Consider the following 23,356-nt stretch of genomic DNA (forward strand, 5'->3'; position numbering starts at 1 on the left):
TCATCGGTAATATGCATATGATCACTGATGAAATTACCAATGATTTATTCCGCAGTAACATGCCATAATTACCGATAGATTTACCAAAGGAATAGATGCCAATAAATTCTTTTTGTTTGGCGTGCTACTTTCGTTTATAAATCTATCGATGATTATATTACTGATATAATAATTAATAAAACAAAAATTACTAACAATATATTTTTCAACAACATGTTTATGTCCAATATTATATCACTAATTTTATTTTTAATGAAATTAATATTTAAATACCGATAGAATATTCTGCAGGTGTTATGAAATATTCGGTAGTGCATTGTATTGAATATTAGTAACATCATTTTCATTGACAAGATTGATATACATAATCAAGCTATTATGAAGGAATTATTTAATCCAATTCAAAGTCATTCACATCTTTGATTTCCAATGGAACTGGTTGAAAATTCTGTGGACAGATGGATGCTTGCTGACCACGGGGATGAGTTTGCCGGCTTGAACATGTTATTATAATTACTATACAAAATTATTATATATTTATCAAAGCTTCCTAAAGATAATTATTTACATTTTTTTTTTGTATGATGAGATTGATTAAAAAACATGATGAAAGACATGGAGCATAAACCAAATCTATGTACAGACACCCTAGACCATTTCTCTTCTACCCTAATGGATGCCTTGTTTTTAGAGACATCATTAATCAGCGCCATGTGAGAGGATGAGAAAGAGTTCTTCAAGAGGAAGGAACCGAATCAACCATTCACCACCATACATGAATATTACACAAAGTTTTTCACCCTTTTCAAGGCATTTCCTCCCCACTCTCCATGAGCCTTGTCTCGGGGGAATGCATTTGAGTGCTCCTTTATGCGACCTCAGATAAAAATAATTATCAGGATAATATCAAATTATTGTAATGAATAATATTTTAACCAAAAATATTCATTAAGTAAACCTATATCTTAAACTGCTGATCGTTCTCTAAGTTACAAGATTATTGGTCATATATAAATTCTGGAAAAAAAAAGTCCCTATAGTTTACAGTTACGTTTCAGCAACAATCTTTTGAGCTTGAATTTTATGAAATGCAAACAATATATGATGAAGACGAGAGATGGCAAAAGGGCTGCGTTTAGTATGCCTAAATAATTTCTCACTGGTTCGAGTTCTCACAGATTTAAATAAATATAAGGTGCTCAGGTTAGCAAACTGCCAGCTCTGTAGTCCTGCTGGGCACAGACTTCTACTACGTACGACAATTTTCTACTTAAAAGTTTATATTAATAGCAAGTCGAGTTGACCTTAAGCCACTGAACCCATGTTCTGTTCATCAAAATTAGCTGGATTAGATAGCCAGTTTGACTCTTGATCCTCTATGGGTATGATGAAGACACGATACCTAGCTAGCTAACAGTACTCTCTGCCTGGCTCCTCAGAGATATTCTATATATGTAATTAAACAATTTTTTTCATTGCTTATTAATTTATTCTTTATATATTCTCACCGAGGTGCAGGTCATGGAAGTCCAAACGAACTTGGGATGTTGAGGGAGTGCTGGCAAGCATTCCACAGTCACCACTGATGTCCATTTTGTGACCATGCACGATCTCTACTGCGATAAAACATTTGCTTTCAAACTACGGCTACCTAGCTACTGATACTAACACTAACACATCAGCTTTTTTTCTTTTTTTCTGTTTTCTATTTGCAGGGATTTGAATGAGAGGGTGGCACGGATATATCATATGGTGATGATGTCTTCTCGACCACAAATATAAAAGACAGAAATGATACGATCCAGCTTTGAGGATATGGCACTGTCATATGCATACTACGTGGCTAAAAGAAGAATCACTGAATCATGTTATGATTGATTGTATCTGGAAACATGCCAGTTATGCAAATCCGACCATATTTTTTCTTACAATTTTTACAACTTACAATGACTACAAGGTACATCAATGGATTAGGTAGCCTTCCAACATTAGCTCTTCAAGAACAGCAATGATTTAGATGGCTTTCTAACTTTTAGTTAGTTCTACAAGAACAGCAATGAAATAGATAGATTCCTAACATTATCTCTACAAGTACAGCATTGGTGGATGTTGATATGGTTAATTTTCCGACATTACTTATTGATCGAGCGGTCCATATATAGTGTGTCCGATCCTATATATATGTATCCTAACATTCAGACAAATATAAGAATCAGATCAGAAGAACAACTACTACTCAGTAAAATAAGGTGAGGACTCATCCACCCAAGCTCCAACAGTACTAGAGATACCCCAAAACTACAAAGTAAAACAATCAAAAAACCATTTTAGCTAGCTAGCTCGCATGCATGCATAACCAACGAAATATTAGCATGTACTATCAAAATATAACGCATATGATGTACAACTAGTTCGAGGTTGATAATATATTAGACTAATACTATATTGTTGGCCGTGTTAAATTACAGGTCGAATTAGATTTTTTTTAATATACAAAAAAAATATTCAGGTATTATTAATATGTTTTTAGTAAAAAAATTTAAATTATATAGAGGTTAACTCAATTTAACCTGATCAACTTAATGAGTTCAAAGACAACTCAGATAACCGGTGAAACATAGAGAAAAGGATAAAGATCAAAGATAAAAACTAAAAGAATTGAATCTAAAACACCAACAAGGACCGAAGTTGATTTTCTAGGTAGGAGAGATAAATGGAGGGGGGGAAGGAAGGGTCACCGACAATAAACCAACCATATTTAGACACCATGTGCCACCAATAAAAAAAGAGAACACGAAAGAGAACCAAATAAGATGGTAGAAGCTTATTTACTATCATAGAGAGACACCATACACGTTGTCTAAAATGCATCACATCTCCCACGTGTTAGCGCATGCTAGGCACGCATTAACAACTGTTTTCATTTAAAAATTATTAATCAAATTGTAAATTATATTAGTATCTTCAACCAAACCAACAATTATATATATATATAAACCAAGATAAAAAGACGTCAATACCCCTATTTAAATGGCTTAGTTTTTGTCCTTAAGGTCATATTTGTAATCTTACCATATTATAAAAAAGAAAAAGACAATATATTGAAGTTACTATAATGTTAGTTTTTTTTCCTATTCTAGGGGTATTTTAGTTATTTAACTGTTATAAATATATTGAATAAACAAAAATGCTTCCTCCAAACAAATCTATAATGACTAATGTACCATATAAAAAGACAAAGATACCCCTGGTTAAAAGAACAAGCAATTTTTCTTATAATGATAAAAAAGATTATTGCATTACAGTGGTGAATAAAAAAAAATATAAAAAGAGCTATAATGTTTTTACAATCTGATTTAGGGAGCGTTTGAAAACGTGGATCAACTAACGTAAAAAAATTCATTTTTTTATATGTTTTGGATCGTTTTGATGCGTTAATTTCAAAAATAATTTTAAAAAAATTAAAAAAATATATCATTTTAATGTACTTCAACATGAAAAGTAACCACAACCACACTCCCAAACAAACAACCCTAATTGTTTTGTCTTTTTTTTTTTCACTTTGCCTTTGGCTACCTTTGCAACTAATTATGGAAAGAAATGATAGGATGTAATTGTTTATGTTTTTTGAAGTAAAAAGAAATCTGACAGTTAGAATATAGAAAAGAGAGGTATGTATACGCATCACCTCACCTGAAAGAAACTATGAAAGTGCAACAGAATGCTTCTGTTTTGGATTGCCGGTGGCATTACGTGGCTATTAAAGCGTTGACCTTAAGCAAAAATGTCGCCGTCCCACGTACCTCACCCCAAAGGCTTCTTAATTATTTTAAGGAAAAAAAAACAAATTAAAGTAATTAAGAAGAGAGTTGACAATCTAGATGGCGGGAAATCTTACTATAAATAACCCCCCATGCAACCCTTCCATTTGCAATCACAATAAAAGCAATCTCTCCCTCTCCTCCTCTGACCTTGTGTTCGGCTCATTGCTTCCTTTACTTCCATGGCAATTCCAGTGATTGATTTCTCTAAGGTCAATGGCACAGGCGAAGAGAGGGCCAAGACAATGGCTCAGATTGCCAATGGATGCGAGGAGTGGGGTTTCTTCCAGGTAATTTTATTTTTTATGTAGTTTCAGGGCAATGTTTCTTTGTTGGATGATCATAACACATAAAATTGGGTCTTAGAAAAGAATGGTGGATAATATTGGATTTCCTTAGCCATTCAAGTCATTACCCTTAAAAAGAATTTCCTGGTGTGGCATTACCTGCCAAGAGCGTATAGTGTAAGAGGATTTCTCTAAATTAATTTGCATTGTTTATGACTTGTTACAGCTGATGAACCATGGACTCCCAGAGGAGCTCCTAGAGAGGGTGAAGAAGGTTAGCTCAGAATACTTTAAGCTGGAAAGAGAGGAAACCTTCAAGAACTCAACAGTAGCAAAGACTTTGAATGACTTAGCTGGGAAGAAGAGCGGTGAGAAATTGGAGAGTGTGGACTGGGAAGATGTTATCACTCTCCTAGATAACAACGAGTGGCCATCTAAAACCCCCGGATTCAAGTAAGTATAAGCACTTTCAATTTCCATGCATGATTTCTTTCTCTCCTCTTAAACTCGTATAAACAAAAGGTGACTCGATAAAAGAACAGGCTCGGCACAGACAAATATAACTCAACTTTCACCATCCCTGAAAATTATCAATGGTATAACTAATCAAAGAAAAACAGGCGCAATATATAACTTTCTTGCAATAATGACAGGGAAACCATGACTGAATACCGTGCTGAGCTGAAGAAATTGGCCGAGAAGGTCATGGAAGTGATGGATGAGAACTTGGACTTACCAAAAGGATACATCAAGAAGGCATTCAATGATGGAGAAGGAGACGGTGCCTTCTTTGGTACCAAGGTTAGCCACTACCCACCATGTCCTCATCCTGAGCTAGTCAATGGCCTCCGAGCCCACACCGATGCTGGGGGTGTCATCTTACTCTTCCAAGATGATGAGGTAGGTGGCCTTCAAATTCTCAAGGACGGGCAATGGATTGATGTCCAGCCAATGAAGAACACTATTGTCATCAATACCGGTGATCAGATTGAGGTCCTTAGCAATGGCCGATATAAGAGTACGTGGCACCGTGTTTTGGCCTCCCCGGACGGGAACAGAAGGTCGATTGCTTCTTTCTATAATCCATCGCTTAAGGCCACTGTAGCTCCTGCACCAGCATTGGTGGAGAAAGATAGCGAAGAGATCAATCAAACTTACCCCAAGTTTTTGTTCGGTGATTACATGTCTGTTTATGCTGAGCAGAAGTTCCTTCCGAAAGAGCCCAGGTTCCGAGCTGCAACTGCCATGTAAAAGGGTGCAGCTTCACATTAAGAAGATGAAACCTTTTCTTTTTCTAGTATATGGTTTTAGTGACAGGTAATTTGCCTCATGGCAGAAGGCTTCTTTCTCTTAACCATACATATGAAGAGAAACGAAAGCTTGTTATATCCGTGTGTTTTCTTTAGATTGTTCATGTCCTTTCCTTGTTATGCAATTATGAGGTGTTTACACTACATTTGCTAAAGTTTGCTTTGTACAATTAATAGTATCCTATATAAACAGTACTGTGAAAGCTCTATATCTTCAAGAAACTACTTTTTTTTTTATCCTTTCCTTTTTACCAGACTCTGTTTGTGTAGTACACTTTGAGGATTTCATGAGAAAACTGGTGGATGGGGAACAAAGATAAATAATTGAGGGAAGCGGGGAGAAGGAGAGTCCGGCAACTTGAATGGTAGGAGATTGCAGAAACAAAGCGCTGGTTTGTTTAAATGGTTGTTATATAAAAGAGAGGAGGGGAGACCGCCCAGAGCTGTAAACATTTTAATGGTCACATCTGATCCTTTCATCCACTTGTATGTGTGCACAAATCAGAAATTTGATGAACATGAGTTTTATGGAGTGACCACGAATTGAAAATCTGAGGGTTGTTGTGCCCAAAATTAAAGCACAGGGTTTAGAATGGCCAGCATCTAAGCCTTAGGGACCATATAAGTAATTAACCCTGTGTTTGATACATTGATCAAGATCATTAATGGTGCTTTAAAGATTTTTCTAATTTTCATTATCTCACAAATAGAGAGGTGCGGCATCCAGATTCAAGGAGTACCTAGATAATACACAGGCTTTCGATACCACGCCAGTATAATATCCACTCTGCCCTTGCGCTTTTTTAAGTTATTTTATATTTTGTACTCCTTCCTCTATCCTAGGAATTCCAACGTATTACTAAACAAGTAACACATCATATATAAATAAAGTTTTATCAACAGAGTATGAGCAACCAGGCATCGAGATTGTAGGTCCAGCCAAAGCTGAAAGGTTATGTTTCTATTGCCAATAGTCATTCATAGTATATACTTGCATTATCATTATCGACAAGAACAAGAAGAAGAAAATGGCAAGCCCTATCCTCATGTGGGAGCCAATGTTTGTAATGACTAATGAATAGTATTTACTCACTGTATGTTCAATTTTCTTTAGTAGCCTAATTTACAATCTGTATAGAAATTTACACAAACCTCGATCCTGGGTTGAAAATGGAGCAGGTTTCTCTTCAGTTTCTGAGCTTCAAAGGGCCTTCTGATCTAGTCTCTCATTCCAGTTTAGACAGCGGATCAAGCTGTGAAACCAATCACCTGTTTGATCAGATTTGTTGACTGTTGGAAGCGGGTGCTGGCTCATAGATATCCGGACCGAATCCCCTCTTGAGAGTTGCTGCCTCCTCTTCCCATCAAAAGAGACCCATGCATTACTTCGAGCATCCTCTGGAATCTGTTTGATCAGCAATTATAAATCCTCAAGCTGAAGAATATAACAGAAAGAAATATGATTGCAGAATCTGAGAGCCTTTAGTCTACCTTCAATTCAAGTCTTGCAGAATCTGGAAGGATGACTGGCCTAAATGACAGAGAATGCGGGCAGATAGGGGTAAACAGCATGCAAGGAACATTTGGATGCACCTGATCCAGTATACACATCAATACACAGATGATTACGTTAATTGGAAGTGGCCAGAAATAGCAATAACCACAGGGAATATATTAAGACCATGTTTGCATCAGAGGTTTTGAGAGGAAAGGGAAATGAGCCCTCGATCTTGTTTGTCAATCCTTTTGCAAGGGAAAAAGGGATTGATAGAGATGGTTTTCCATTAACATAGCTTTGTAGATAAAGAAATGGGTGGAAGAAGAAGAATAGATAGCACAAAATCCAACTACAAGGAACAAACTTAAGTCAGATTTCTCAAAATATATTCACTCTAGCAATTCTTAAAGAGTACATGGACAAATTTGTACAACTTTCACGCATCCTAATGAAACAAGGCTCCCCAAAACAATTTAAGATTTAGGCATGAAAACTCAAAATAATGTAAGAATTCACATCTAAGAGTTGATAACTATCTGGATGCTAAACATCACAAATTGCAAGGACACTCAAAAGGACAGTTTACCATGGAACCTCCTGCGGCTGTGGAATAAGCAGTGCTTCCTGTAGGTGTGGCCACTATGACTCCATCACCTTGCACCTAGAAGAAAAGGTATTCATAAAAATAAGCACGGAAATATCATTGAAGATGTGAAAATTTCTTGTATGCTATGTATATGCTTAAACATGCAGAATGAGCATAAATTTTCATTGCTGTAAAAAAACTAAAATACAACTTAAATTTGTTCTAAGCAGAGGAGCCAACATAAGTCTTGCTCCTTGTGAAATAATTGAGGGCAGAACACAAGGATGTGAATTTGTGTCATCTGAGACATGACATTGCCAAACTCACCTTGGTTATAAAAGGTATTCATAAAAATAAGTACGGAAATATCATTGAAGATGTAAAAATCTCTTGTATGCTATGTATATGTGTAACCATGCAGAATGTGGAGTAAATGTGCATTGCTGTTAAAACACCAAAATAAAACTTAAATTTATTCTAAGCTGCGGAGCCAATATAAGTCTTGCCCCTTGTGAAATAATTGAGGGCAGTATGCAAGAATGTGAATTTGTGTCTTCTGAGACATGACATTGCCAAACTCACCTTGGTTATAAGTCGGTCATGTTCATAGCATTCAATCTTAGAAAGATATGGATTAGAACCCCGATCAACTACCACCTCATTTAAGACATCAAAAACTTTCCCAGGCACTGCTTTACCATTGCGAAAAATTTCGCACCGGAGGCGCATTCTAAGAGTTATATAAACACCGTCCAAGGTCTTATTCCCATGAATAACCTGTCTCAAGTCCTGCCTGTAGTCTTCAAACTATATCAAAAAGAAAGAACAAAAGGCAGCAGTCAAGTATGAGAGCATAAAAACACCATTAACAAAACATGAGGCATCAAACTTACATAATGAGAAGTCAGAAATCCAAGAGATCCAAGGTTGAAGGACACAACAGGTGGAACCGCCCCTCGAAATAAATTTGATGCATGTAGTATAACCCCATCTCCCCCCAGGCATGCCACAAAATCAACCCTCTCATGAAGATCACTGAATCAAGAGATGCACATACTACCAGTGAGGCATTTGGAATATAAAATTATACATCAATGTCTTTGCTTGTTTGGATCCCAATTCCCAACTTCCAGTACCTGGTATCTTGACTATAAAAGGTCTGAACAAATCCAAACCCTGGAATTCTAGCAAATATGTCATGAACATCAGGTTCAACAAGAACATTCATTTTCTCTTGGTGATACAAGAAGGAGGCAACCTGCCAATAGACAGAAAAATAAGTCAGGATTACTACACATGAATAAAATGATTTCAGTGGTACTCATTACTACGAAGTTCTGAAAGCATTGCCCTGAGGTAATCCCTGCTTCCATTTTCCATTATCATTACTCAGCACCTGTATGGCCCTGTAGGACCTGCAACCTGTTTCCCCTATGGGTACCCTCTACATTCATGTTCAACCAACCATAAGACACGATGGATATCAATTTCCGTCAACATTTCCCAAGCACTGAGTGATGAACTCAATGGACAAAGTTTGTCTTAAGGAAATTGCAAGACAATGTAATCAAAGGTGAGGGTGACAAAGTGTTATTCCAAGCAAAAAGGCTTCATTTGTGTTCTTATGTTCTTGTAATTCTGGGCAATGTAATATTTAAGGCTTTGTTTGAAAGAAATTTGACTCTAGACTTCACACTTCAAATTGAGTGAATGAGAATGCAACTGCATATGTTGATTTTCTCTATGCTGCAATGGAAAATTTTCAAATTGAGAATGAGAATTGAGAAAAACCCAATTTGAACTTTTTTGGATAAAAATTCAAGTAAAACCTTGATCTATTTTTAATGACTATGCAGATGCTTTGATCCTTGGAAATTTGGAGCAATGCCTACACAATTATGGTTTCATAATTCACTTATATCAAGAAGCCAATTTTCCAGGAATTTGGCATCAATTGAGGATATTTTTACATGGTACCTCTTTTGCTTCTTCCATGAGTTCTTTCCCCAGCTTCTTCAGCAACAATACTGTCTTTGGCGTAGTTTTCCACATAAGCATCTGTTGCTGGGTGCTAGGATGAGTGAAGGCCAAGGAAGATTCTGTTACCTGCTCTCTGGTACAAGAGAATCCATCTGTCCGCACTAGAAACATCTCTGCTTTCCTTCTTGACTGCACCCTCACAACACCAGTTGCAGAAGCACACATGTTTCCTTCAATAGTGCACATGTCATCATCACTGGAGGCTGAGGAAACAACACCATTGCCTGAACCAGCAGAAGTATTACTACTGCCATTCAGATGCTTGGCACTGTCAGCAGGTGAGCTCTGAGGCTTTGGAGATGCATTTTTACCTCTTACTAATCCATAGGATCTTTTTGCCTCCACGAACCCTAACTCGGGATCAATACCATCAACTTTTGGGACTGTCACAACACCTGTCTTTCTAGAAACAAGCAACTTTTCAAACCCTTTCAACTGATACTTAGAGTATGTTGGAGGTGTGATTTTTTTAGTTTGGAAAAATCTGGACATCTCTGCTTTGGAAAAGAAATCGTAAGGAGGGACCTGAGCCTTCAGAGGGTCAGCTTCCATGGAGATATTTGCTGAGAATCCGACCCCATTATCTACCATTTCTAATGGAATAGAACCCTGAACAGAAGCATGGTCATTGTATGCCCCGTTAATGCTCTGACCGTTTTCATCCTTTGGAGAGACAACTTCATTAGACGCTCCATTTGAACCATGATCTTTATCCAAAGCCTCTGGCAGAGATCCATTTTCCTGTCCTGAGAGGGACCCCCCTCTAATGATGATGGAAGGTCCCGGCCTACTTCCCACATCTCTCTGAGTGGTAATCTGAGATGCACTGCGAGTCATATACTGCCTCCATCTGGAGACCATAGCAGAAGTTCTCCATACTCCTTCCTTGCTGTGGAGATAGATGGGCTTTTTGCTGAAATCTGAAACCAAAGAAGCAAACTTTTCAACCTGCTCCATTGAAGGTGCTGTCCTAACTTCAACAGGAATTTTAATCAATTCAACCTTCCCAGCTGCAATAGCATCAGCTACCTCTGCTTCATACAAGTTATCCTTAATAATTTCCGCCCTAAGATCTACAATGGTCTTGAATCCTCTCTCCAGTAACCACTTTAGACCTTCCTCTGTTACCTGCCCACCCCTCCAAAATGCAGCCTCAGAATTTTTGGACATTAGATCTTCTTTAGAAGTGGATAAATAAACTGCATTCCAATTTGCAAACAGCATATGACAAGGACAATCATCAAGCCGGGGAAAACCAGAATCATAACATACATTCTTCAACCTCTGCAGTTTCCTCCATACATCCAGGCTTCGATCATAGTCAGGTGCCAAATAGTTTTCAAGAGCAACATGCAAACTCTCACAGCACCTTTTCATCTCACTCCTGAAAATGGCTAGAGGTGGAAGTTTATCCTCCATTGCACTTACTTCTGCACCCCGAAAGGAACTCATGATGGAAGATCTTCCAGAAAGAACATCTTCTCTTCCTTTATTCAAAAGCGAAAGGATGCTGCCAAGCACAGATACTATTTTATCTTCCAACAATGGCTTTTCCTCTGGTGTAAAATCATAAGAAATTTTACACTCTCCAGTCAATGGATTGCACAATGTATCCATCAATGCAGCATGAAGCTGTTCAGCTGCTCTAAATATTCTACAATAAGCCTCGACTTCAGCAATGTCCCCGGGAACTGGACCAATCCAGGGCAGCTGTGATGGATCATGAGACTGACCGATCTTCTAATCAAATATATATACATGTCAGTCTATCATATGGATATCTTTCCTAAATCATTAAGTGCCCGTTTGGGAATCACTAGCTTTTGGCTTTTGTTTACATTCCATGGCTTTTTATTCAAAGGTAAAATTCCAAAGTGTTTGGTAATACTTAAAAGCTAATATCACAACCCCTTCCACACATGACTTTACAGTCATTTTCAGAAGCTACAATTTGTAGCTTTTGAGAAGCCACAGCCACAACTAAAAGTCACGGCATTCCCAAACAGACCCTAAATCACCATCTTTTATATCAACCATACATATTAGATAGAAAATAAGTAAGAACCAAAACACACAAAGTGGAAATAATACAACATACCTAGAAAATGAGAAAAATTATTCTTGTTGATGCAGATAAATTGATAAAAAGGGAAATAGCAACATCAGGTAGGATGTGAAAGTAACATGTAAGTGGATAACCATGAGCACTAAGAAAACAAGATTGTGAGAGTAAGAACAGCTGAAAAAGGGAGCAGAATGTTAGTGGCCACTTCCTTTATTCAATCCCACAATTAAGTTTTCAAACTCAGTTTCTCTAATTTGACAGCTTCTGATGATGGGCCTTGCCCTAGCTCAAAGGATACACCTCTTCTGATGAAAAAATGGAAATGTTACCTTGTCAATTTACATCAATGTCATTTTGATGTGTGCTTTCAACCCAAAAAGATCCGTGTAAACCCATTATCATTATCCAAGCATTATTTCGCCTTATTAGGTTATCTTTTAAGTTCAAGTGTACACTAAACCTTTCAGTGGTACGGAGTCAAATGCTAGAAAACGCATTTATTGTGAATAAACTCGATACAATAGTTTCCATAGTTTTATGGGGATGTAACGAGTTCACTAAAACGTCTAATTTTGACTAATCATACAGGTTTGCTATTTCATGTCTATAACTATGTTTAAAGCCCAGATTGGTTGTTGGAAAGAAGGAAAAACAGATAATTATGCCCAGAAGCTCTTCTTTAGTTTTTTCCTAGCAAATCTCTCTCACTTTCAAAGACAAAATAACTTAACAACATTGTTGTTTCAATCACAATTATCTACTTAAGAGTACAATTAACTAGTTACAGTACCAAGCTCATTGAAATTTTGAATTCAACAAGCATGGTTCTCACTACTCAGCGGGTTTTAAATTAATTCCAATTGAGAAATTACATGAAGTGCGAATCAAAAATTGAAGTTCGGTCATAATACTCAGTATAAAAACCCATTAGCTGATCCAAGAGTTTCAATACGGGCAACATCAAATATTCACGAGTAAAAGTTTCCAAGTCACAGAAATCATGCCAATCTTGCCCACATGAAAAAAAAGGGTACCCGTTACTCTCTGATGCATTTAATCGAAAAAGATAGATAAAAGAATACGAAGAGATCAGAAAGAAATGATAAAGTGAGAAGGAGAATGACCTTAGAGTCCAAACCCAAGTTCGCAGAGAAAGACTTGGATAACTCCGCACTGACGACAAACTTAAGCTTTCTCTTTAACCTCTCCTTTCTTTGCAAATCAAACCCACAACCCACCAGTTTACTGTCTCTGTTACGAAGCTTGAACGAGCATGGACATGACGCCAATATTCCGGTGACCGGAGATAACCTATTCATGATGATAGACACGTGGAAGAGACATAGCACCATGTGTGAATGAATTTTAGTTTTGGTGTTTGCTGTGTGGTTTATTTTTTAATTTTTTAGGATAATAAAATACTGTTTAAGAATTGAGAAAAGAAAAAATTGGTGTCGATGTTGTGCATACAAAATGGCGGATAGATAATCCTTAGGAGGCAACTGGTCGGGCGGGTTTGCTTACAAGATTACTAAATATTCAGGGTATATAAAATTAATGAATATACGGGTCTGAATATCTATATTAATAAAAAAAATAACAGATAAATTCTTAAAAATTATTTATTTGAATTTTGGAGGTGATATTATTGGTAGCCCTTCCCTTTCTAGCTTGTGGTGGTGGAATTTTTTTTTCTTTTTTAAATAAAGCTTTTGTCGTGTTGCTTCAAAAGTTTTTCATAATGCTAATTTTGATCCGAAATTAATTTTTAAGAAACTTTCATGCAGTGAGTTAATGGATTTTAATAGTAAACCTTGTAGACTGAATGATTGAAATTAATTTTCTTACTTTCTTGAATTAATTTTCTTACTTTCTTGAAATTATTTTTCAGAAAATAGATATATACTATTTACTACTTGGATTCACTCATTCATTTGATGTATAATATCATTTTAAAAGAATAATTCTGAGAAAAATACTCAATACAATTAGCATTGCTCTTTTTCAATGTCAATTCCTCAAATCCTTTATGCGATTCTTTCCCTTTGTGGGTGTATTCTCTAATCTACCATGTTTTTCATTTAATATTAATAGTAAATTGATTGTAATTGGAGAGGAAAAATACAGATATTATTGTTGTAAATGGTAATAGTTCGATAAAGGAAATGTTTTTCATTGATGGTATGAACACTTCTAGGATAAATTTTGATCCTTAAAACAATATATTTATATATAAAAAAATAAGGATGCAAATATTATAAGCAATGGCGAAACAAATATTGCCACCACAAAAGAAAATACTGTTACCTCCACGTGGTTAGCTTTACGGAGAAGCAAGCATCTAGTAGTCTCCATTTTTCTAGAATTAAGTTAAAAGAAAAAAGGAATAAAATCTCAATATTTAAATATAAAGTCTTAATTAAATACAAAATTAGAGATTGGGTATGAGCTTTGCTCTACAAAACGAAGATATGCTGATTGTTTTATCGAAGACAGTCTCGTGAATCTTTAAGGAAAACCAAACACACATCAGTTAACAAAATAATGCCATGAGTTGCAAGTACTATTTCACTAGTTTGCAGATAAAAAAAAATCATTCACTAATTTTGCATCCATTAGAAGAAAAAAAGAAAAAAAGTTCTCTCGTTCAAGTTACAACTCAATTTTCAACCCTTGAATATTCTAAAATCCAGTCTTTTTAATCTCAAAATTAATACAAATGATTTTTTGAAATTTAAGACCCAAAAATAAATATATAAATCAAACGTTGAAAAAGAAAAGGCTAATTAAGATCAATGACTTGTAAGAGTCTATTTAACCTGACCAGCGATTAATTAAGCGTCTGAATTAGTGAAAGTTTTCAGTCGACCTTTTCTTTCATCCAAATCTCAGTCTCTAATTGACAAAACCGAATAGTATGGACCGATATATATATATATTTGTTTGTCAAACCACTCTTTGGTGGTGTTAGCGTGGCGCTGCCCAATTTTATTGGACAAAAGTAGCCTCAATTGATAGTTGTATTGACTATCTCTTCCTTTCCATTTAATGCTCTCTGTTCCCGAGATACTTCTTACCTTTAAATCAGACAAGGAATGCGCCTGTGCTTCAGCTCAGGTCATGCTACTTCTGGTACGAACTCTATCTATGAGCATTTGCCTCCCTGTCAAATCTTCTTCATAACCAACAACCTACATTTACAGCATCAAGCACCATCATTGCAATAGAATCCTTCCTCCATCCAATAAGGAAACACGATGTTGCAACTGTGTTTTAACAATCATGTAACTGATAAAAAAATTTAGACGATTAAAGAGCTGAAACCTGAGAGTCTGTTTGTGTTTCGCTGAAACTATCATGTGGTCCTCCATTTGCTTCTTTGGGACTGGATAGCTCATCTCTTCTCCCAGTCCTGAAAAGAACAGAGGAACAACAACAATTCAAAAGAAGTGCACGAAATAAAAGGAGGGGAAAAGGACCTTTACTAGCACAAATCAAGAGGGCACTTTGAATTTGAGATGAGCACGAAAAACTATCTGTTGGCTGACATTCTGACTTTTTCTTGTTCTCAAGGTTTTGTGTCCTCAATAATGACAAGCAGCCCTAATCAAGAGGGCATTTTCGATTTGAGTTAACAAAGAATATTTCTATCCGCTGGCTGACATCCTCTCTTATCTTAAAGTTTCAAGGCAAACAGTCAAAATTACCAAGGGACTAGTTTGAAAAAAAAAAAACATATATATAATCATTTATTTGATACCAAAAATACATACTGATTGCAAACATAAACAAAAACTTGCCTACTTAACCAGTGCTTCGGTAACCCGATCACAGAGGGAGAACCCCCATGGCCTTCACCAAGCATTGAACAGTCAGATGAAAATAGCTGTTCTATTGTCAAGGATTAAACAGAAGCAGAAGTCGCAAAGTATATATCTAAAAGAATAATCAGGATCTAAGGATACACTCTTATCACACCCACTCCTCCCTGGTGACTTCTGATCTTGAATCTTGTAGGAAAACCAGACACGAATTAGTTAACCAATAAATTGAATGCTAACCATGCAGTCGAAAAATAACTGGTGTTTTTACCTTGCTTGTCTGCTCCAACAAGTCCTCAATAGCAGCAGCTACATCAGGAATGTCATGAGAAGATTCTCCATTAGCGTTGTCACCTTCAGTGGAATTCATATTCAGGGTAGAATCACTCAAATGAACTCTAGATGAAAGCAGACTCTTCTGATCATTATCTTTACAAATCTTTGCCTTTTTACAGATATCAATAGATTGTTGGGCCTCTTCCATGAAGCTGTTGATTAAACTACCCCCAATTTGGGCTGATGAGTTTCTAAGGCCTTGTGGCTGAGTAATAAATTGAGATGCATTCTCTCCAGACATCATTTGAACGTCTTGTGTAGGAAACTGGCTCTCAGTGCAAAATCCTGCCTCTTCATCTTGAGAGGTAATTTCTTTTGGGCAAAACTGATCCACTGCAACAACTTCATTCTGCCAAAACAGTGCAGGTTGTATAAAGATATTTTGTGCAAACACGTACCGCTCTAAATTTCACAAGTTTAAGTGCAAGTGGATGGCGTGTGCATGCATACAAAGAAAAGTATCAGGAATATACCTGCCTGACACACTCGTAAATCCACTCAGATGTAATCAAGCATATGTCCCATTTACAGGCAGCTTCATACTTTGGCCCGCTGGTAAACTTGCACAATAAATGTGTGACCTTCCTAGTCAATTTCTCCACAAATTTAGCTCCAAGAACAAAGCATAAGTTTCTTAATAGCAATCTATCTTTCTCTTCATACTGTGAGATGCAAAAGCGGAATTTTTCAAAACCAGGCAAAGGAATCCGGCAGGGAAGTGGAGAATATATAATATGACTACCAATATCCAGCAGACATCCACCCTTCAATAGCAATCACATTCATTAGCAATTGTAAGAAATGGATTAGCAGACAATGAAGCCACAACAAACAAAACGCAAACAAAAAATACAATAGAAAGAATAAGGAGCTATAGCAGCAGCAGCAGCAAGAAGATTATTAGACAAGTAAAGAGTATTCAGTTTAGGCTATTATTCTTGAGGAATGAAAATACTTCTTAAGTTGATGGTAGAATTTGTGTTTTTCATGATAGCAAAGTTGTGGGAAAAGTTAAAAAAAAATAATTATACATACAATCCATGGACTTCTTCTTGGAAGAAAAGGTACCTAATGCATACCTAAAGATGGTGCCTAGTAAAATAAGCAAAATCAAATTGGAGTTCTCAACCTCTTCTTCTTGCGTGTATTTATTTAGGAAAGAATCCATGGACTTTTACTTGAAGAATAATTTAAAGCATCGGTTAAGAAAGGTAAGAAAAGGTTATAGAAAACACCCAAGTGCTAATTGTTGTTCTTCATATCCCAACTTCTCTCCATTTAACAAATTCCCATAAAAATCTCTCCCATTTCTTGTTCCTCCCCCCAATGAAGTGATAAAGTTAAATATGAGGTGGAACATGGATGCATGTGCATGCTATTCTTAACTGGAAGTAGAATCTGAGCCTCTATAATTCAAATCCTGATCAACAAATAATCATGCCACAATGAAACATTACTAACAAAGAACATCAATGGTTACAAGCCATCCAAGTATACCTCCAAACAAGACCGGACCCAGTGACTGGACACATAAAGAGTTCGGGGATCATCAGCAAACCTAGATATCACACCATGGCATTCAATCATGAAGTGCACTTTCTGTTTTGCTTTATCTATCAATACCTCACCTCCTCCTAGATTGATCCATTGCACAATTTCAGATCTCTGGCAGGAAAAAAATAAAACAATTCAGAACATCACCAGACATTTCATGCAATAATTTAACTGCAATAGTTGGATATAGATGTATAAGAGAATGTCAATTTCAACTGGTTACCCTATCTTCAGGAAAGCTTTTTGAAAAACAAAATGTTTTCCCCTGAAATACATTTATTGACTTCATCCTTTGAACATCTTGATCACTGCAATCATTTTGCGTCCTTTTTGCACCTTTCTTTGGATCTTTTACAACAGGAAATACATTTTGTTGGGACCACCTCACAGTCCCTTCCAAAGGGATACTCAAATTTATGTTTATTTCTGGTTCCACATCTCTGTTTTCTTTCAATAATGATGGCATTCTAAGGCCAGAATTTGCACCACCAAGCACCTGATCAGAGTGAATGCTTGGATGAACAATGGAACCCTTAGCTTGATTACCAGCCATGCCTGTAATTGTTCCTTTGAGAGAGCTCACAGGATCTACATGATCAGGTTGAGGAGTTAGAGAGCATAACAAACATGCATGACAAGAGATTTTTAACAGCTTATTTATGAGAACAAAAATTAATCTCAGCAAAACACATATAAAATAAATAAGTAACAAAATATGTCCAGTCTGATCATGAATAGAACAAAACAAACAAAAATCAAAAGACAGTCATCACAGAGTCATTAGAAAACCTTTGGGAAGAAGTAAATCATATGCAATATGCTGACAGAGAACAGGGATCTCTTTCTTTTCACGATCACAATCCTCAAGCCAGGCAGTTCTAACAACATTAATAACACCAGAAGCTGCAAGCCCTCGTAACTCCTTCTTTTCACTACAGTACATTAAGCATGTGAGAGACCAAGAATGTAAAGAATAAGAGATTCCACAAATTCACCATGCCAAGCAGAAAGATCAAATCAACAAAATTTGAATTAACTGAAAACATAAGCAAGTTGGCATGGGATGATAATACATGAGAACCATTGCTTAAAAGAACCTGAAACAAATAAGGATAGTGGAAGAAAGCCAAGGCACAGAATGCTTACACCTCTGTTGGAGCCCCAACAACGATATGGGTCAATTTATCATTGAAAGTCATATACCGCGACCCCCCACCTCTCCGCACCATATTAACTAGTTTGCGTAATTCAGGAGCTTCAAAACCAACAAGTGATATTCTACACTCCGACAAGTACATATCACTATCTTCAGATTGAGAGTCATCGGCAACACAACCATCAAGGTTTGTTTCGATTGTTTCCTTTACCATAGGCTTATCACAGTCCACAACTTTTATAGAAACAGGACGATCTGAAAACATAGAAGACATGTTCTGTGAGAGTGTAGCTTCCAAGTCTGGATCTGAAGACCCAGCACACAGAGTAGCAGGCAAATTTGATTCTGAAGCCACTGAGGATGGGACAGAAAGTGTGTTCCCAACACACTTGTCTTGACTGTGGTGTGCAATCATGGGACCCCTCACTGTTTTGCTTGAAGATAGACAACCTCCCTGGACAGGATACGACTCCTCATTAAGACATGCTATTCATCAAAGAAGGTGATTTCCAAGTCAGATGCGATTTTTACAATCTCTAAGAACTTGATTGAATAACATGTTATGAATCCAAGAATAAAAACAAAATTACTTCAAAATATTATTTAAATTTATAGCATCTATAATGTAAAACACTACCTTTGCAAGCAACAGACTGATCAAACCATTTCCTCGTTACAATATGAATGTGGCCCCATCTTCTAGCAACCTTGTATTTGTCACCTTCAGGAGCGTACAAGCAGTCAAGAAAACAAATACACAAGCTTGATTACGCCTTTAGAAACGTTTACCATTCAGGACTGCAAGTTCTTGTACATATATTGCTATCTATTACTATATTTCCCAAGCCCAGAAAATGTATGAGATTTTAAAATCCCCCGAAGAGCAATTGCACAACACAATCACAGATGCATGTGTGATATACAAGCTTACAACAGTCTAGGATAGGCAAATAAAAGAAAACACACGAGAGGCCATCTGTATGAAAACTAAAATAGACTGTGAAAGATTTTGTTAACAAAAAAAACACTTAAAGAAAATTGCTGTAATGCGAGATTGAGAGTTAAGAGTATAAAACAGTATCAAAATCAATGGTTTTCTTAAGAAAACAGGAAAGGATATATCAGATATCAAATGTGTACACTTCTTGGTCAGCTCAGCAGAATATTTCCCACCATTTTGTATGATGAGTTTTTCAATCTCCTTCCTTTTATCTGTGAAAATTAGATAACCGGCATTAGAGAAATATATCTTTTCAGCAGCAACAATAAGAAAATAGCTTATATGATAACCTGCTGGAATTCTTGTAACACATATTGTTAATCCAGAAAAAGGAAGAACCCTGTACGATTCCTGAGGAACAACACGGTGCTCATTCCAGCATTGATATAACCAATTAATAGTGACAATTGGTTTCTTCAGCACATTCAAAGCCCACTGCGAAAAGGAAAAGGAAAAAAATAAAAAATCAGAAGAGCAGTTATAGTATTTATCAATGTAAATTTACATATCCTAACAATATTCTACCTGACCATCTAAACCTCTACAATAAGGATAATAAAGATTGAACAATCATAAAGTAGATTGGCAATGGCCATTAAATGATGAAGTTTCTAAGGCGTGTCAAATCCTTGTGGGTGGGGCACTACGAAATCTAATGACAGGACTCGGTCACAACCTCTATCCAGTGTCAATGGAAAATGTTAAGTTTAAACAGCATCATCAAAAAAACAATTCCTAAGAAGACATGCTTGATGACAAGCTCCAGTGGTTCAAAAAAGAAAAAAGGAGCACAATCAAGCTCAACAAAATGCATCAATCAGTTTTTGGAAGTCTTAGAAGCTAATTTCTCGCATCACGGACACTAATACACATGCATACAGAGAAAGAGCAGGAGAGGAGAAGTAGAGCAAGGCATGAAAGTAATTGTAGTGCTTGTCCACAAACAAAAGAACTACAACAAAAAGAAAAACATTATGAATTAACAAGGGTCGTCAAGAGCTGGACCTTGTACTTTGCAGCAGAAACATTCTTCACTACGACAAATCTAACATCCACAGATGCTTTAGTCTGCAACACCCCACCCATTGCTGTTACCATCTGTTCTATCTTAACCTGAAACAAAATAAAAAATATTGGAACCTACAGTATTATACATGTAATAATTGGAGAGGGAAGGACATGGAAACTGAGATTTGGACTCCCAACAATCTTCTGAATTAAAAGAGAGAGAGGCTGGAATGAGCCATTAAACCTTGAACAAAAAGAAAAGAAAGAAAAAAGAGTGATCATGACCAAACCCGTTTGAAAATATATATAAATATTGTCTACAACCGTTGAACAAAAAAAAGTTGACAATAATTCTTGTATAGTCCCCATCGATAAGCACAATACTTACCTTTTCATCCATGTCAAAGCCAGACGCGAGTACTTTGACACCATCCATTGCAAGGCAGCAAGTGAAGCCTTGTTTGGGAAGTGGTCTATGTTCTTTTGCACAAGAAAGCACACAATGAGGACCTGCTCAATATTACACAAACAAATAAAGATTGTCAATAAACAAAATTCACTTCATTAATAAGCAAGTTATTTCACACAGCCATATCCCTCCTTATTGAAACTACGCGTATCAGCACAGTAAACAAGAAAACAAATCAAAAAAACTATAAGACAATACCTAGCAAATTACAGCCCTTAGCTTTAAGATCTTCGAATTTCTCCTGAAAGGTATAAAAAGAATCAAATGAAGGTGAAATTGAATTGAAATGTGCAGGAATTGTTTAATTGATAGAACCTACATGATCGGGAGAAGAGATTATGTGGAAATCGTTGGGGCCGTGTCGCGAAGGATCGCAGCAGAGAAATACATCGGCACCGTTGAGCTTGAGACCGTCGAGAAGAGCGTCGAAGACCTCAGGCGGAACCAGGTTCCTGGAAATGAACACGTTCGCTCCCTTGAAAGGCCTCGTATTCAACATCTTCTATCTCTTGCAAATGCTATGGGTAACCGCATCAGAGAGAGAGAGAGAGAGAGAGAGAGAGATGACTAGTAAGCAAAAAGTAGTGGAGAGTCTAGGGATTTTATTTGTCTTTTTGGAGGGGAGAGAATTTTGAAGAGTGGGGAAATGTGAAACCACAAAGGGCTAATAAAATGAAAGCGCGGGAAAGGATGGATAGATGGGGTTCTGTCTCTATTTTTATATTTTAAAAATATTTTTAAAATATTTTAAAAAATTATTATTTTTTATTTTAAATTAATATTTTTTATATTTTAATATATTTTCATGTAAAAAATAATATCTTCACTGCGTTTTCGATCATTGATGTCCCTCCTGTCGGCCCCATTTATTTGCTGGAAAGTAGTTTCTTTTTGGAAAGTGAATTTCAGAAAAGTGAATTCCGGAAAAGTATTTTTCGATATTTGGTAGTGTAATGAAAAAAAAATTGGAAAACACTTTTCAGTGTTTGGTTATGTTATGGAAAATAAATTGGAAAATAACTTATTAGTGTTTTATTTTTTCAAATTTATTAAAATAATGAGGAACAAATCTTACAAACTAAAAAGTTGAATGAGAATGAAATTGAAAAAAAATATAATTTCATAAATTATCTCATATAAAATAAAAAATAATCAAAATAATAAAGATCAAATAAAAAATAAAAAAAATAAAAAAATGAAGAAATTGAAATAATAATAATTAATATTTCATAAATTATTTCAAATAAAATAAGTAACAATCAAAAAAATGAGGACCAAATTTGATAGATAAAAAATTTCAATAAAAAATTGATAAGAAAAAAGCAAATAGAAATTATAAAAATAAGGACCAAAGTTAATATAAAAATTAAATTTTAAGAGATGAAATTAAAAAATAAATATTCAAAACAAAATATATATAGCAATCAAAAATTTGAGGATCAAATTTGATATAATAAGCAAATAATAATATTTCTAAATTTTTCACAACTTTTAGAAAGTGTTTTCCACTCAAATTATTCAGGAAAACACTTTCCTGAAAACCAAGCCAAATTTTTCTTTGACTGGAAAATGTTTTCCGTTGACCAACTTTCCTAATAACAGACAAACACATGAAAGTTTGGAAAATGTTTTCCCGAAAACCACTTTCTAGAAAACAAACACAGCCAAAAGGGAAAACACTTTCCTAAAAACCAAGTCAAATTTTTCTTTGACTAGAAAGTGTTTTTTTTTTACCGAAAAGTATTTTCTGTTGACCACCTTTTTTAATAACAAACAAACACAAAAAAATTTAAAAAATAATTTTTTAAAAAATATTTTCCAGGAAACAAATATTGTCGGTAATCTATGCTTCAACTCTCCCATGGTTAGTCGCTTTTTGATATCTTGGAAAACCCATGTCGTTTCATCTCCTGAAGAAAGGCATGTCATGTCGTTTTCTTTATTTTATTTTATTAGAGGGTACTGTTCACAACAGCGGCACGTCGCTCTATCCTCAAAAGAGCGACATGTCTTACATGATTTCCTGTTTTAACTTCTTTCTTGGTTGCGTAACGGTCTGTTTATTGGATCCAAAGGGGCTGTCCTGTCAGGGAATTTTGCTTTGGGACTCTTACATCTCATTACCAAGGCTCAGCTCTGTGGTATAAACTTATCACCACGGCCTGTTTGCAAGTCTCTGTTTTAGTTCTAAAGCACAAAACCAACGAGATTTGACTTTTTCTCAAAAGCAACCGGCCTCCTTCCATCCATGTGCCTAAATCACAGTTTGCTCTGACAGTCAGATATCACTGCTAGCCACTATCAACTACAAAAAAACAAGGCGGCGGATCAAGCTAAAGAGCAAGCAATAAATAGAACAGAAAGTCTCAAACCGATGCCTCAAAGCAGGGAATATTGCACAAGCA

General features: G+C 36.0%; 3 protein-coding genes across 6 annotated transcripts; 1 reads left to right on the forward strand and 2 right to left on the reverse strand.

Annotated features, from left to right (window-relative positions):
• Window positions 1–3,921: 3,921 nt before the first annotated feature.
• On the forward strand, window positions 3,922–5,655 carry LOC133694131 (1-aminocyclopropane-1-carboxylate oxidase 5). The gene is made up of 3 exons (XM_062115582.1): window positions 3,922–4,111; window positions 4,335–4,561; window positions 4,762–5,655. Exons 1-3 carry the CDS (start codon window positions 4,004–4,006, stop codon window positions 5,357–5,359), a joined length of 933 nt encoding a protein of 310 aa, XP_061971566.1. The 5' UTR covers window positions 3,922–4,003; the 3' UTR covers window positions 5,360–5,655.
• Window positions 5,656–6,345: 690 nt separating this feature from the next.
• On the reverse strand, window positions 6,346–13,123 carry LOC133695450 (NAD kinase 2, chloroplastic-like). 3 transcript variants are annotated; one of them, XM_062117455.1, is made up of 8 exons: window positions 12,732–13,123; window positions 9,480–11,279; window positions 8,639–8,760; window positions 8,396–8,537; window positions 8,085–8,309; window positions 7,503–7,577; window positions 6,910–7,011; window positions 6,346–6,823 (listed from the first exon to the last, which is right to left on the reverse strand). In XM_062117455.1, exons 1-8 carry the CDS (start codon window positions 12,957–12,959, stop codon window positions 6,620–6,622), a joined length of 2,898 nt encoding a protein of 965 aa, XP_061973439.1. In that variant the 5' UTR covers window positions 12,960–13,123; the 3' UTR covers window positions 6,346–6,619. The 3 variants fall into 3 exon arrangements, with proteins under 3 accessions (XP_061973439.1, XP_061973438.1, XP_061973440.1); XM_062117454.1 differs by having other exon boundaries at window positions 9,480–11,282; XM_062117456.1 differs by having other exon boundaries at window positions 9,480–12,615; window positions 12,732–12,871.
• A 1,522-nt stretch (window positions 13,124–14,645) lies between these two features.
• Window positions 14,646–21,583, reverse strand: LOC133695448 (uncharacterized). 2 transcript variants are annotated; one of them, XR_009842441.1, is made up of 17 exons: window positions 21,271–21,583; window positions 21,150–21,192; window positions 20,871–20,992; window positions 20,480–20,587; window positions 19,765–19,909; window positions 19,595–19,686; window positions 19,112–19,205; window positions 18,465–18,960; window positions 18,108–18,250; window positions 17,542–17,906; window positions 17,262–17,429; window positions 16,238–16,528; window positions 15,700–16,113; window positions 15,573–15,610; window positions 15,408–15,493; window positions 14,932–15,019; window positions 14,646–14,798 (listed from the first exon to the last, which is right to left on the reverse strand). XR_009842441.1 is itself a non-coding variant. In XM_062117453.1 (17 exons), the coding sequence occupies exons 1-17, from the start codon at window positions 21,448–21,450 to the stop codon at window positions 14,721–14,723; spliced, it is 2,958 nt and encodes a 985-aa protein (XP_061973437.1). In that variant the 5' UTR covers window positions 21,451–21,581; the 3' UTR covers window positions 14,646–14,720. The 2 variants fall into 2 exon arrangements, 1 of the variants encoding a protein (XP_061973437.1); XM_062117453.1 differs by having other exon boundaries at window positions 15,573–15,617; window positions 21,271–21,581.
• Between the last annotated feature and the right edge of the window lie 1,773 nt (window positions 21,584–23,356).

This window comes from Populus nigra, chromosome 5 (genome assembly GCF_951802175.1).
Source record: "Populus nigra chromosome 5, ddPopNigr1.1, whole genome shotgun sequence".
NCBI lineage: Eukaryota > Viridiplantae > Streptophyta > Magnoliopsida > Malpighiales > Salicaceae > Populus > Populus nigra.